The sequence below is a fragment of the Scylla paramamosain genome, chromosome 9 (genome assembly GCF_035594125.1).
Source record: "Scylla paramamosain isolate STU-SP2022 chromosome 9, ASM3559412v1, whole genome shotgun sequence".
Lineage (NCBI taxonomy): Eukaryota > Metazoa > Arthropoda > Malacostraca > Decapoda > Portunidae > Scylla > Scylla paramamosain.
In genome coordinates this window covers 29,616,851-29,631,092 of record NC_087159.1, presented here as the reverse complement: position 1 = coordinate 29,631,092, position 14,242 = coordinate 29,616,851, and the positions used below count along the sequence as shown (strand labels likewise).

The 14,242-nt window shown below is 40.6% G+C and overlaps 1 protein-coding gene across 4 annotated transcripts; it reads right to left on the bottom strand.

The window, feature by feature from the left end:
• Positions 1–83: 83 nt before the first annotated feature.
• LOC135103864 (heterogeneous nuclear ribonucleoprotein H2-like) lies at positions 84–12,321 on the bottom strand. Of its 4 annotated transcripts, none has more exons than XM_064010763.1 (11): positions 12,174–12,321; positions 7,335–7,442; positions 6,986–7,144; positions 6,553–6,696; positions 5,322–5,460; positions 3,430–3,602; positions 3,064–3,200; positions 2,736–2,837; positions 2,261–2,380; positions 1,816–2,038; positions 84–893 (listed from the first exon to the last, which is right to left on the bottom strand). In XM_064010763.1, exons 2-11 carry the CDS (start codon positions 7,417–7,419, stop codon positions 490–492), a joined length of 1,686 nt encoding a protein of 561 aa, XP_063866833.1. In that variant the 5' UTR covers positions 7,420–7,442; positions 12,174–12,321; the 3' UTR covers positions 84–489. The 4 variants fall into 4 exon arrangements, with proteins under 4 accessions (XP_063866833.1, XP_063866831.1, XP_063866832.1 ...); XM_064010761.1 differs by having other exon boundaries at positions 12,087–12,285; XM_064010762.1 differs by having other exon boundaries at positions 3,064–3,188; positions 12,087–12,284.
• Positions 12,322–14,242: the final 1,921 nt, after the last annotated feature.

Sequence of the window (14,242 nt, the reverse complement as noted above, 5' to 3'; positions counted from 1 at the left end):
GAACATTCGTCACGTACTGAGTTCTGAAATTCTCTTTCTCTCTACAAAGCGCTCTTACTTATTCAAGGTTATCAAACACAGTGATAAGTTCTTTTCTTTATTTATATACTTAAACAGTACAATTACTTGTAAAGTTTCGCCTGCCATCATCTTAGTTTCCTTCAAATGGAATGTCATAAATTTTCAAATCTCAAAATTGCTCCGAGCAAGCCGCCAGGATCAGACCAAACCCCTTGGCGGCCTTACAGTAAAAATGGTGCCTATTTCCTGTCCAACAACTACAGCCCACTATTGTCATGCTACCCACCAACCGGCAACAAATGATTACTACACAATTAAGATGCAAGTTAACTATATAAAAAAAATAATAGAATACTCTTACAGTTTAAGTCTTCACACAAAAATTTAATGCACTGCTATACAGTATAAGTAGAATCATACTTAATTACTGTCCAAAAGCATCTTCTAATCAGGTCGAGATTCCTCTCTCTAGCAGAAGCTGTTGTAGTTACTGCCAGACATTTGGTCGCCGGGGCCGTAGCCGTTGTTTGAGTTGAAGCCGTTGTTGAAGCTTGATCCAAAGTTACCGCCGCCCCCTCCCCCCATCCCTCCGTTACCCCCACCCAGGCCGCCGCTCCCACTGCCCATGGAGCTCCCCAGTCCACTGCTTAGCCCACTCCCCATGCCCCGGAGGCTACCCGAAAGGCTGCTGCCTAGGCCGCTGCCGAGGCCACTGCTCAGGCCACTTCCCAAGCTGCCTATTCCGGTGCCGCCAATTCCACCCCCCATGCCACTGCCCATGCCTCCCCCCATGCCTGAACCCAGGCCGTCATCCAGAGAGCTGTAGCCGCCGCTGCCGCCACCGCCAGCGCCGTTGCCATAGCCACTACCACCTGGAAAGAAAGGAGAACGCTGTTCTAGTACCCCTTCAGGGACGGCTGCCGCTCACCTAACATAAAACATATACCAAAAGCAACAGAGCACAATGATATGTGCAGTTCTGATGTAAACTTTTCATTAAGCAAAATTACAAAATTACGTTCAAAAAGGCATTAACGAATAAAATATCAATAATCACATCAATGCTGCACAAAAGACGGGTTAAATCAGAGTCCAACTTTTGTTGCAACAAAGCTAGTTTACAAATTAATCTAATCTTGATCAATTTCTCTGTTCAGTGGAGCTGTACATTTTTCAATTTCTGAATTGAATTTATGATGATGATGAGAATGACATGATCCCCTCCCCTCTAGCCTGGCATGAAAACCCTTCCCAGAACAGTTTACTGAGGACAATGGTCATGATGATGAAACAATGAAAAAACAGGTTCTCAAGATGATAACAAAAAGATGGACTACACCAATGATTTCCATTGTTTTAATATCACACCTACTGACACAAAGTATATTTTGACTTTGAAAACAAAATGAGAGAGAGAGAGAGAGAGAGAGAGAGAGAGAGAGAGAGAGAGAGAGAGAGAGAGAGAGAGAGAGAGAGAGAGAGAGAGAGAGAGAGAGAGAGAGAGAGAGAGAGAGAGAGAAATGTTTCCCACCTACATCATCAAAACTAAACAACTCTGACCATTTGTCACTCCCTCAAATAAAAAAAACCTGTCAGCCCCTCCCCACTCCCACAGAAAGAATTTACAATTCCAGGCAACACCACCCCACGATGCTCAACCCAACACCAACTCCATTTTACCCTATCCCAATCTGACAAATCTAAGACAAACATGTACTCCTACACCCTACAGGTGTTGCATCTTTGGCTACCCTCCCTTACTTACGGTAAATGGTGCGAATGCGACGTACCTACCTCCCCCCATTCGGTTGCCCCCCACATAGCCCCCACCAAACCCGCCGCCCATGTTGCCACTGCTGAAGTTGCCGCCACCACCGCCTCCTCCGAAGTTGCCAGAGCCAGGACCACCCATGGGACCCACAGGTCCACCCATGGGTCCACCTGGGCCTCCCATGTTTCCACCGGGAGTAGAGTTCAAGAACAACTCTATGTATCGGTGCTGCATGTTTGCTTTGTCCTGGAAAGAGGGAGAAGCAACACATTACACAACAAAGCTAACTTCATTCAAGACCAGTCAATATAAAACACTAGTCATTCCAACCCATTACCTCATCTTACCATTACACTTTCCCTTGTTTGAAAATCTAACTTTCCTGTATACAAAAATCCATCAATATTACAATACAAAAATCAATATATAAACAACAAGATATCCCTCCAAATGAGGAAAGCAGCATACCTTGCTCATTGCCTTGACAGCATCATCATGAGTGGCAAATTCAATGTCTGCTTCTCCAGAGGGACGGTTTGAACTGTCCATGATTATGTTGATGTTGACAGGGTTCAGGGGCCGGAAGAACTACAATGAGACAAATATAACATTAAACACACAATTTAATCAGCATTCCAACACCTCATCCCCCTCCAGACTTCCCTCAAGGAGTGGCCATAGCAATCTCCATTTCCTTTTCTACTCAAGCATTCCCTCACTGTACAGCCTGTCATCCCTCTCTCTTCAAAGGCTGTCCACTTTACTTACTTATTTTTCTGGTAGCATCCCTCCCACACTTCAGCCTTCAATTTCACTCATACTAAACATACACAATTCCAACTCATTTCCATATGCTTAAACCATTTCAACATGTCATGCTTTACATTAAACTAAATAGTCAACATCCCCAAGCCTAACATGTGCAAATATTAACATAACATACATCTGCAATATCCATTTCTGTTGCTCTGAAGGGCAGGCCTCTCATGTGGACGCAATGGCCAGTTCCGTTGTTCCAGTTCCCACCTCGGCCCCCAAAATTACCCTGGAAAGACCAACATAATTCAAATCACCATCTGAGAAAGAATATTCATGCAAAGCTACAACCTTCCACAATTACATCTTGAACCTTATAAGTGATGCATATTTCTTTGAATTCAAAGTAAATATTAACCAACAGAAGAAAGACTCAGTCTTCCCAATATTTTGTAGCATTACCCAACACAAGCAAGACTAGTTGTATGATCTTCCTCCAAAACCAAAATAATTACCTTGAGGCCGCCTGGTCCACCTCCTCGGCCTCCGCCCCGCCCACTCAGCCAGCTGCCGGGGCCATCATTGTAGCCACCCGAGCCGCCCCAGCCAGGGCCATCATCATAGTCATTGTAACCACCCTCTGAAGCAAAATCTGCAATACATTAATAACAATTCTGCAAAGTTGCAGCCATCAATTACAAAAGTTGCACAACAAATCAAATACAAGACCAGAATTTCAGAAAAACTGCACTGATACACATTTATATAAGTTACACAGCTAAATGGTTGACACTTCCACTTTTAACTGATACTGCATGTTCTGTTTCTATCCACTGCAAGTATTACCTGAGAAAAAACCTGCAAAGACCACAAAAACTTACGGGTACGTCCACGACCACCCAAGCTGTACCGATTCATTCCTCCAAATCTATCCCTGGAGTCGTATGGAGTAGGTCTGCTGTTGTACCCTCCCATGGGCCCTCCAGGACCACGCATCTTAGGGCTCATGGCAGCCCGCACTTCACCCAGGTTACTCCGGAAGATCTCAATGTACCTGTTGGAAAGTTGGCTCATTAAGAAAGTTACTCAGAAAATTGAATTAATTCATCTTATCAAATTTGAAGCTAACTGGCCTGCACTGGGTCAATGACACTAATTATTGAAACATTTATTCAGATTCCTGATAGCACATGGTAGCCCTTCAGTACATGATTAGTACCTTCCATTTACACAATATCCACAGTACCTAGAGGAGCCCTGCTTCATTTTTAGTAAGACTTTATATGACATGTGTATATATATATATATATATATGTATATATCATTCTGCATTCAAAGACTAAATACACATATGCATTATTGCCTTTACAAGCTGAAGCAACGAATCTCAGTCTATTTCATGATGTTTACAGTCAACTTTCAGTTGCTGCCACAGCTCCTCTCCCTCAGCACAAGAAATTTAATATCAAAATATTTCTTCAATACTTAAGATACGTTCTAAGTACACAACTTGGTTAAGGTACTGACAAAAAAACTGCAGTCTATAAAAGTTTGTAACTGTTACCGCCAGTGTGGAAAGTCCAAGTCCTAGGCCCGGCCCGGCCCGGCCCCACCAGCCCGTGCCCGCGTCCCGGCCCGGCCCAGTGCCTCCTCCCGCTCCTTCCCGGCCAGCCCAGCCAGCCCAGCCAGCCCAGCCAGCCCAGCCCGGCCCGGCCCAGGCCCACCGCCCAGCCTCCTCTGCCTACCTCACTCACCGCCTTCCCTCCCGCCCACCACGGGTTTTCTGCTGCTCTGCTGCCATCAGTCTCCATCACTTTGTTGAGCCCTTCTGAACTTTTCTTATATACTAATTTACAGTCAACTTAAAAGAACCTTGGGACTCCAACATCCAACATCAAGCCTCTAATGCAGTCAAAGTTTTTTTTTTTTTTTTTTTTTTTTTTTTTTAGACAGACTACAATCATGATGAGATGCTTTCTTGGTTACACTAAGTTACACATCAGGACTTCTTACCTTCATGCAAAGATTTTGAATAACAACTGCAGAGTCCCATTGGCATTGGAACCAAAATGTTAGATCCCTTACCCACTACAAGCTGTTTCAGGAGTACTGCTCAGGAAGTGGAACCATGAACCATTCCCGCCCTTTACGGTCCTCCCTCCATCAGCATTATTAACCTTAAGTAACTGGGGTTTGGTTTTGGGGATTGGAGAATGATACCCTTGGAATGAGTCTGATTTTTCAAGTAAACTAATTTTTACTCATGCCAGAAGAAAGAGGAAAAAGAAAAAGAAAAAAAAGAAAAGACAAAAAGAAACCAAAGTGGGTACCATTCTCTAGGGAACACTGGATATTCCTTGCTCTCAATGATAAAACCTTGAATCATTATTTATTTTCTTTAGAATTATTGACAAATATGGGAATCATACCCCATGGTCAGCAATTGCAAGGAAACTATCCTGGGAAGTGGCACCCTCCCATTCCTCCCTCCTCCCTTCCTCCCCACCAGTAGTCATCTACGCCCCACCAAGGTGCATGGTAGGGGTATGCCAAATTTCAAGGTATCTTCCACCTGCTTACTGCTGTCAAAATGAACAAGCCACTTCAAAAACATGCTTGACAATGCTAAAAACTGCATGCTTCACAGTTACCAACAGAAGCACTGGCAGGCTGGGGACACTTGAAACTTGACTGACCTCCCCCTTGTCCTGTACCTTCATCAACTGTTTAACCTGAATGCAACACTGTGCCACCTGTAGCGTTGCCTTCCCACCTGTGCGCTATCTTTTCCTTATGCTTCTCAAGGGACTTTTCTGCGACCTCTTTGTTTATAAACTGAACGTATGCCTCCCCTGTATGCCGCCCCTGGTAGTCGGTAGGCAGAGCTATCCCGTTCGGAACTATCTCCAACCCTACCCAGCGACGTTGAAAGAGAATAATGTTAAGAATAGTGTGTGGTCACTGTATTATTTGGTCTTATTTTACTACAACAATTTAAAACAACCATAAACATAAAATTCTAGCAACTACTCGTTCTTTCAAAATTCAGCACAATTTCTGGACGAATACTTTGCACCTCCCAGTCAAATGCTCTTCCCCTCATCAAAATAAACAGTGAACTTTTTTTTTAAAGTCAACTCAGCAACGGCTTTCCCTTCAAACTGGAACAATAAAATGTTTTGTCCATCACCAGAGAACGTACTTGACTGAGCCTCTGAATTTATTTCATCTTAAGGGTTTCAAGGATGGCTCACCAAACAAGCAACATGTACACAAGCAAATACTGATCAAGACAATGGGTCTTGTGATTAAATGACAACTCAAGAGAGGAGTTAACACCTGTGGTGACTGTCAGTTTTTGGTGCTTCTGGCTTCCCATCAAGAAGCCCAGACCCTTCATTGTTAAATTTTGATGCAGATTTCAGTTTGGATGGACACCATAAGATGAATGGAGATTAAAACTCAAAACTATTTCTACAAATAATCAAATGCTAAATCAAGACAGTTTTGAAAAAATAATACTTAAGCAAGTCTCTTAGGAAGTAAAATTTTTAAATTCATTGTTCACATAAACAAACAATTTACAATGAACAAGATAAAAATTAAATATCCTGAACAGTAGTATCATTTACATTACAATTCAATGTTCATTTTAAATTCATGACTTTGACTGATTTTCAAGGTTACAAAGCACCATGCTTGTACTGAGTCTGGGCTTCACTGAGGTTAAGCTGTGAGGTGCTACTGTATACCAGCTGGTTCTACACTTTTCAACATGTAAACTTAGTTCACTTTCCATTAAGAACTTTCAAACAAAATCAAACTTTTAGATAATTGGCATATAAGATCATATTTTAGTTTAAACGAATTACTAAAATTTGTTTCATGAGCTACACTATACAAAATGCTTACATTATCTTTTAAAGCAATTTCAAAATTCATATTTTATCATCAGACAAATGATTTATCAGAAAATTTTATTAAAAAACTGCATTAAAACTTACCGGAGAAGAACTGAGCAATTTCTTCCTTTGAGCATCCAAAAGGCAGACCTCTGAGGCGTACGCAGCCGTCATCTTCCCCACCCGAGGCACCAAACCCAGCCCTCTTCACCACCCACTCCATCTCTGACTTCTTGGCCTTGAATACTGTAAATACATAAACCATATTTGTACTTAAACACAGAACTAAGAGAAACAAATAGCTTTTCACAAGGTTTAGCTTCAATATACTTATAAAAATAATGAGAGAGAGAGAGAGAGAGAGAGAGAGAGAGAGAGAGAGAGAGAGAGAGAGAGAGAGAGAGAGAGAGAGAGAGAGAGAGAGAGAGAGAGAGAGAGAGAGAGAGAGAGAGAGAGAGAGAGAGAGAGAGAGAGAGAGAGTGTTACATGTGCAAGCTACTTAAGGTTCACAGCAAGGGAGGCTTAGCAATCATACCTTCAATGTATCTTCGGCCCATGTGTTGATTGTGTTTCTTTTCAGCCAAAGCAACATCCTCCTCTGATGCCACTTCAATGTAGGCCTCCCCACTGGGCCGACCCTCTCGGGAAAGTGTCAAGTGGACGCCATCACGTCCACCCTTAATATTTACACCATCTGGTGAAGGTAATCACTACCATGATTCCTTGCAACACCAATTTATATGTGAGAAAGCTTGTATACATACAAAAACATTATGTCCAACTAAAATAAGTGCCAGTAACTTGCATATCCTCCTGTATGCTATCTTCCATAGTAGTTCTTAAAACTTCTTTATACAATGATAAACTCCAGTCTTCATACTCACCAAAGAACTTTAGAACATCCTCCACAGTAGCTGACCAGGGGAGCCCCCTCACCCTCACAACCGTCTCTTCGTCACCTTCACCCATTTTGACTGGCTTGGTATCAACTTCTGCAACAAAAGATTACATATTCCTAAATTCATATACAATTACAAAATATAAAAATATTTCTTGCTTCCATTTATTCAATAATAACAGGTCCTATAACCACCACATTAATTTTTGCATCCAACTTTATAAAACAGGTATTCAAGTATATATATATATATATATATATATATATATATATATATATATATATATATATATATATATATATATATATATATATATATATATATTGGATAATTTAGACATCATATTTTAACCCACTGCACTTCACAGTAGTTAATCATGTGATTTAATCTTCCAAATTTTTTTCCCATTTACGAGCCTACTTCAATTCACTGAGATTCCAGAAATGACAAAATAAGCACAATTACCTTCCTACCTGTTAGTACAACAAGGTTACAAGCCATTGTGCAGTATCTGCTAAGGTTTCACATTTAATTTCACGGTCCCTGGAAAACATTGCCCCAAGCCCACTCAACTAGCTTTCACCAAACACAAACCTTACAGTTTGACAGGGAACTTTCATGCCTCACCACTAACAATTCTTGCTCATATGTTATTGGTTCTTTTAACAGCTGAACTTCTCTAGGCAAAGCATCTGGGAATTTAAATGAAGCCCCTGTATGTCTTTTTTTTTTGCTCCATTTTTTTTATTGTAAGGCCACTGACCAACGGTGTGTGTGTGTGTGTGTGTGTTTATATATATATATATATATATATATATATATATATATATATATATATATATATATATATATATATATATATATATATATATATATATATATATATATATATATATATATATATATATATATATATATATATATATATATATATATATATATATATATATATATATATATATATATATATATATATATATATATATATATATATATATATATATATATATATATATATATATATATATATATTATATATAAAAGGGGGAGGGGTTGGGGCACTTAAATGCCAGTCTCCACAGCTAAGCCATATATAATGATCAGACTGAGGATGTTTTAAAACCTCCCTCTTGAAGAGGATGTCTTAAAACCTCCCACTTAAAAGAGTTAAAGTCACAGGAAGGAAATACAGAAGCAAGTAGGTGTTCCAGTTTACCAGAGAAAGGGATGAATGGTTGAGAATACTGGTTAACACATGCATTAAAGAAGTGAACAGAATAGAAAGTTTAGTGCAGCAAGGCCATGGGTGGAAGATAGGAATGCAGTTAGCAAGACTGGAAGAGCAGTTAGTGTGAAAATATCAGAAGATAGCAAGAGATCCAACAATGTGCCAATGAGAGAGAGGCTGAAGACAGTCCATTAAAGGAGAGGAGCTGATAAGATGAAAAGCTTTTGACTCCACCCTGTCTAAAAGAGTGGTGTGAGCAGAATCCCCCATACATGTGAAGCATATTCCATATGTGGACGATAAGGCCCCTGGACAAAACTAGCAGCTGGGGAGTGAGAAAAACTGGCAGAGACAACTCAGAATCTATTATTTCAAAGAAGCTGCTTTAGATTTGAGCAGTCACCCTTTTTAGGAACATACTGAATATAGGCAAACTTCCAGCAAGAAGGAAAGGAAGATGTTGATAGATAAAGTTGGAAGAGTTTAACTAAGCAAGATGCTAGGACGAAGGCACAGTTTCAGAGAACATTAGGAAGGACCCCATCAGGTCCATAAACATTCTGCGAGTTAAGGCCTGCAAGGGGCATGGAAAACATCACTGCGAGGGATCTTAATGGGTAGCATATAGTAATCAGAGGGTGAAGAAGGAAGAACAAGCCCTGAATCATCCAAGACAGAATTTTTTGCAAAAATCTGAGCACAGAGTTCAGCTTTAAAGACCGATGGGATAGCAGTGGTGCCATCAGGTTGAAATAAAGGAGGAAAAAAATGAAGTAAAGTTATTGGAGATGTTTTTGGCTAGGTGGCAGAAGTCACAAGTTAGATCTAGAGATTTTGACATTTTTCACTGATGGAAGGAATTTTTGGTAGTTGGAGAACAGGTTTGGCATGATTCCGGGCAGAAATATAAAGTGCATAGGAATCAAATGATAGAAGGCTGAAGTACCTTTTGTGGCCCACCTCTCTCATGTATAGTATGAGAACAGGCTGAGTTAAACCAAATTTTGGAAGGTTCAGATCAAGAGAAAGGGTGAGGAATGTACATTTCCATGCCAAACACTATCACCTCTGTTATGCAGTCAGCACACAGAGACGGGTCTCAGACACAGAAGCAGTAATCATTCCATGAAATATCAGAATAATACCTCCTCAGGTCCCCCCCCAACTGGCAAAAGGCCAGAGGCAAGGTATAGATAATATGGAGATAACCTTAACCTCTTCTCCCAAGGTTAATACTTACATATCAGATAGAATTAAGGTTGTGGAATATCATGCAATATATATCAATTTCCAGGAACTTGTAAAAAAAAAAAAAAAACTAATGAACTGACGCATCCGTGTGACACACTCCCCTTCCGAGTGCTTGAGAGTCACTGCTGGCTGCCTGGCCAACTGCTGGAGTTGTGCGAGGCATAGTGGAGTTAGCCATTATGGGAATCAGAATACTTAGTTATTTCAAGTTCTTACTTATGAAGAAAAAACAAAAACAAAAACAAAGGCAAGGGTTAAGTTGGGGTTAGGTTAGATTAGCAAGAACTTCAAATAGTTAAATATTCTGATTCCCATAATGGCTAACTCTGTCCTGCCTCACCAGGCAGCCAGCAGTGACTCTCAAGCACTTGAAAGGGGAGGGTGTTGCACAGGGATGGGGAGGGGGTTGTGCAGGGATGTGCCAGTTCATTTATTTATTTATTTATTTATTTTTATTTGTTCATTTTTTTTACAAGTTCCCAGAAGTTGATATATATTACATGATATTCGACAACTGATATGTAAGTATTAACCTCGCGAGAAGAGGCTAAGGTTATCTCCATATTCTCCTGAGGTACCTCTGCTTTGGGGGATTCTGAGGAGGGAATGAAGCAATAGGACAAGATATAGATGTAATTGTGATTGGAGGAGCCTAATGGAGAAGAGTGACAGCATAAGCAGAAGGATTATGGGTTTGAAAAAGATCAAGAATGTTGGGAGTATTTTCAAGGCAGTCAGGAATACAAGTAGGGTGTTGTACTAATTGCTCTAGGTCATGGAGGAGCAAAAGGAGCAGGAGGAGGAGCATGGAGGAGCAAAGTAAAGGCTAGTTCACCAGGATGGTCAGTGAAGGGAAAGGACAGCCAAAGCTGGTGGTGAACATTAGTCTCCAAGAAAGGAGATCTCTGCAATAGGATAGAGTCAAAAAGTTAAGTGTTCAAAGAATTTTTCAGTCAGAAGAGTTAGGTGAGAGGTATACAACATGGATACATTTAGTTTGAGTGACTGTTGTCATGGCCATATGGTGGAAAATTCAAAACATTCAAGAGCATGTGCACAAGAGCAAGTCAAGTAATTTTGTATGTAGATGAAACATCCAGCTTTGGACTGAAAATGAGGATGGAGGAAGTAGTGGGCACAGAGAAGGAGTTAGTCAGTTGCCTCAGACACCTGTGTTTCAATTAGGAAAAGATCACGAAGTTTAGCAGAAAAGTGGTGATGTTCTACAGATTGAAAGTAAGATCTAAGGCCATAAATCTCAATCACCTTTCACCATATTCAAGAACCATTTATTCCTACCCCATTTGCAAGCCAAAACTGACTAAGCTTGATCCTGTTACTTCTCATCCTTCCACGATTATTATCCATAAGAGTCTTGCCATTGTTGTTATATCCTTCAGACCATTTAAATACTTCAATCTGATTATCTATAATTTTACAGCTCTACAAAATTAAAATTTCAAAGTTTTTATTTCTTTTAAAGGATATCATGCATCCCTGGCTTTTCTTTTTGTCTGCGCTGACTCGCAGTTATATTCCTTCTGTGATACGAGCTACCAGAATTGCACGGCCTAGTTCAGAGATGATCTTCCAATATACCGTTTTAAAATAACTCATGCACTTCTGCTGAACATCTGGCTACGCTCCAGGTCTACGACAACTCCCTGCATTACTACTCGCTACAGCCCAGCGGTCTCCTCCCCCCTCCCTTGGTACTAGCAACTACCAACTCCTCTCCCTCACTCTTATCCTTAGTCAGTCATGCAAAGACCCATCGAGGAGACGAAGTTATACATTTTTTCTATTACGAAAAGAAAGCAATCATGGACACAACCTTGGCCATGAACTACTCATCTTGGCCATGGCCTTATGTTACACATCCTACTGCCCAAAATAATGAAGAAATGCACATGCCTAAAACTTCAGCAGCTTCCAAATAACCCCCAAGCATCCCAACACAGGGACACACAAACCGACAGGCCCGCGACTACAATGACGCGCCGAAAAGCACAAAATAAAGATTCCGCTATATTTAACCCGCCCTTAGTAATGCACCCTTCGCATCTCCAGGCGCCACACAGATTGCTCTTCATATCTAAAGCTGAATACAAAATCGTCTCGACTCCTGATTCACTGCATTATTAGCGTCCCTGCCAGAACTGCCCCGCCGCGGCGAGGGAGAAGATGCAAGGGGAGGGCGAGGCAGTCATGGCGCCTCTTCCCGCCGGACTCGCTCTCACACACATTCATACACTCACCTCCGTCAGACATAACACCGTCCACTCCGCCCAAAGCTTGTCGCCTTCCTGCCGTTCACTTGTACCCACACTACTTATGACACTTACACAGCAAATATCAACACAATCAGTACTTGGTGAGGGCAAAGTCGTAGGTACGCAAAGCGGCGTTACAGCGCGGGTCGCGTGGGGATGAGGCAGCAACGGGCGTGGGGGGTGTGCGTGGCGGCGCGCGCACTTCACCCACGCGCGGAGGAATACACCCGCCACCTTCAAACCACCCAGAAGGAAATTTTATATTAATGATGGATTGAAGAAAACAAGGGAGAGACCGAAGAGAAGGTCCAGGAGCAGAGATGACTAAGGCATCTACATATAGAGGAAAAAGTCACATGATCTACTATACCTGGCACATTACACTCTGGCAATTACTTTTCAACTATATATATATATATATATATATATATATATATATATATATATATATATATATATATATATATATATATATATATATATATATATATATATATATATATATATATATATATATATATTAACCTGCCCAATGATATTTACCTATTAAAATCCCTTGAGTTGACATATCGCTTTAGCTAAAAATAAGGGTAGGAAGGTTGCTTCATCAAGTAAGCAGCCGTCTATAGATAGGTCAAGAAAACTATTTTCCAGAGAGTACTACCAAGGTTAAGAAATGGAAAATCTCATGGTGTTTGTTAGGTTAGTGACGTGGGGAAGGGGTCTCTGTGGGTATGGGGAAGAATAGATGACAGTACTTGAAGGTTAAGACTTTGTCTCAGAATGGTCCATAACAATTGGACAGTTACAATTTCTTCCTTTATTCTGAATACCAGATGATTAACACACTCACCAATAAAATTCTTTACGTGTTCACGACTGATTCAACCAGATATACTGCCTTCATTTCTATCTGTTTGATGGGCAGTCACGTGCTTTCTTAAACGTATTTCATGACATTGAAAAGCATCTGTATCAAATGTGCTATACTTACCTACTCATTACTCTTGTTTACACGCTCCATTCCCATTGCAACATATTCCACAGACAATGAAGCATTGGTAATTCGTCATTAAACTCCATACTAAAGCTGATAATATGTAAAATACATAAATATAAATCATAGTGGTATGACACTTACACCGGGTGTAAGTTTTGGTGCTATGTTATCACTCACTGCTTTTGTTTGTTTGCTCCATTCCTATCCTAACATATCTACATACAATGAAGCAATAGTAATTTGTCAATAAAAATTTTAAAAATAGTTGATAATACGTAAAATACATAAAATACCTGGATGATGTGTTGATACTCCATCCTCGATATGGAGCACATACGCAATGGCGTCACCAGGGAGAACCCGAAGCGATTTGGCTTAACAGCGTGCCCAAGCGTGGCTGTAGGGCTTCCATATCTGGATCATTACATGACTATCCTTCTCCTCTTAAATCAATTGCCTGGGATTATACATCTCTTCTCTTTCTTGCCGGGAAAGGCACTGGTAGTAAACCTGGTTCAAGTGGGTCAGAGATGCCTCCATATGGAGAGGACATCACATTGCTATCTACTTGATGTTTTGCTTAAACCAGGCCGTCGTACCTAAATAGCCTTAAACCATTGCATAACCAGAACACTCAGTCCATTGAAATACTGAGCAGTTGATTTAGGTCAAGTAAATTTTGACTTTTTTTCTTTTTTTGAGGGGGGCGAGGGGGGAGCTGAATCCAGAACCTGAGCATGAAAGCTAGCCACATTATTAGTTAGCAGTAATTGTACCCCATGTTTCAAATGGGCTTGTAGGTGATTCTATAGGTCGTTACATATAGTATTATTGCCCTCTAGCATTAAAAGAACTATTTTACTACATCTTTACTAGCTGACATTGCCCAATTCAAGGAGGCAGAAGAGACGTGGTTTATGCATCAAAATTAGAGGAGAAGTGAATGGCCCATCTTTTTTATGTCATCTCTTATCACGCTAGGATCTCCAGACCCTTCACTCCATTTCTTCTAGTAAGCTGTCTTACAACATGCAGGGATATTAAGTCTACGGCACTTGTCTCAGTCTCAAGACAGCTACCCAGTGACTCTACCATGGATAATATGGATAACACTGAATGGGAGTAAGATAAATACATTCCT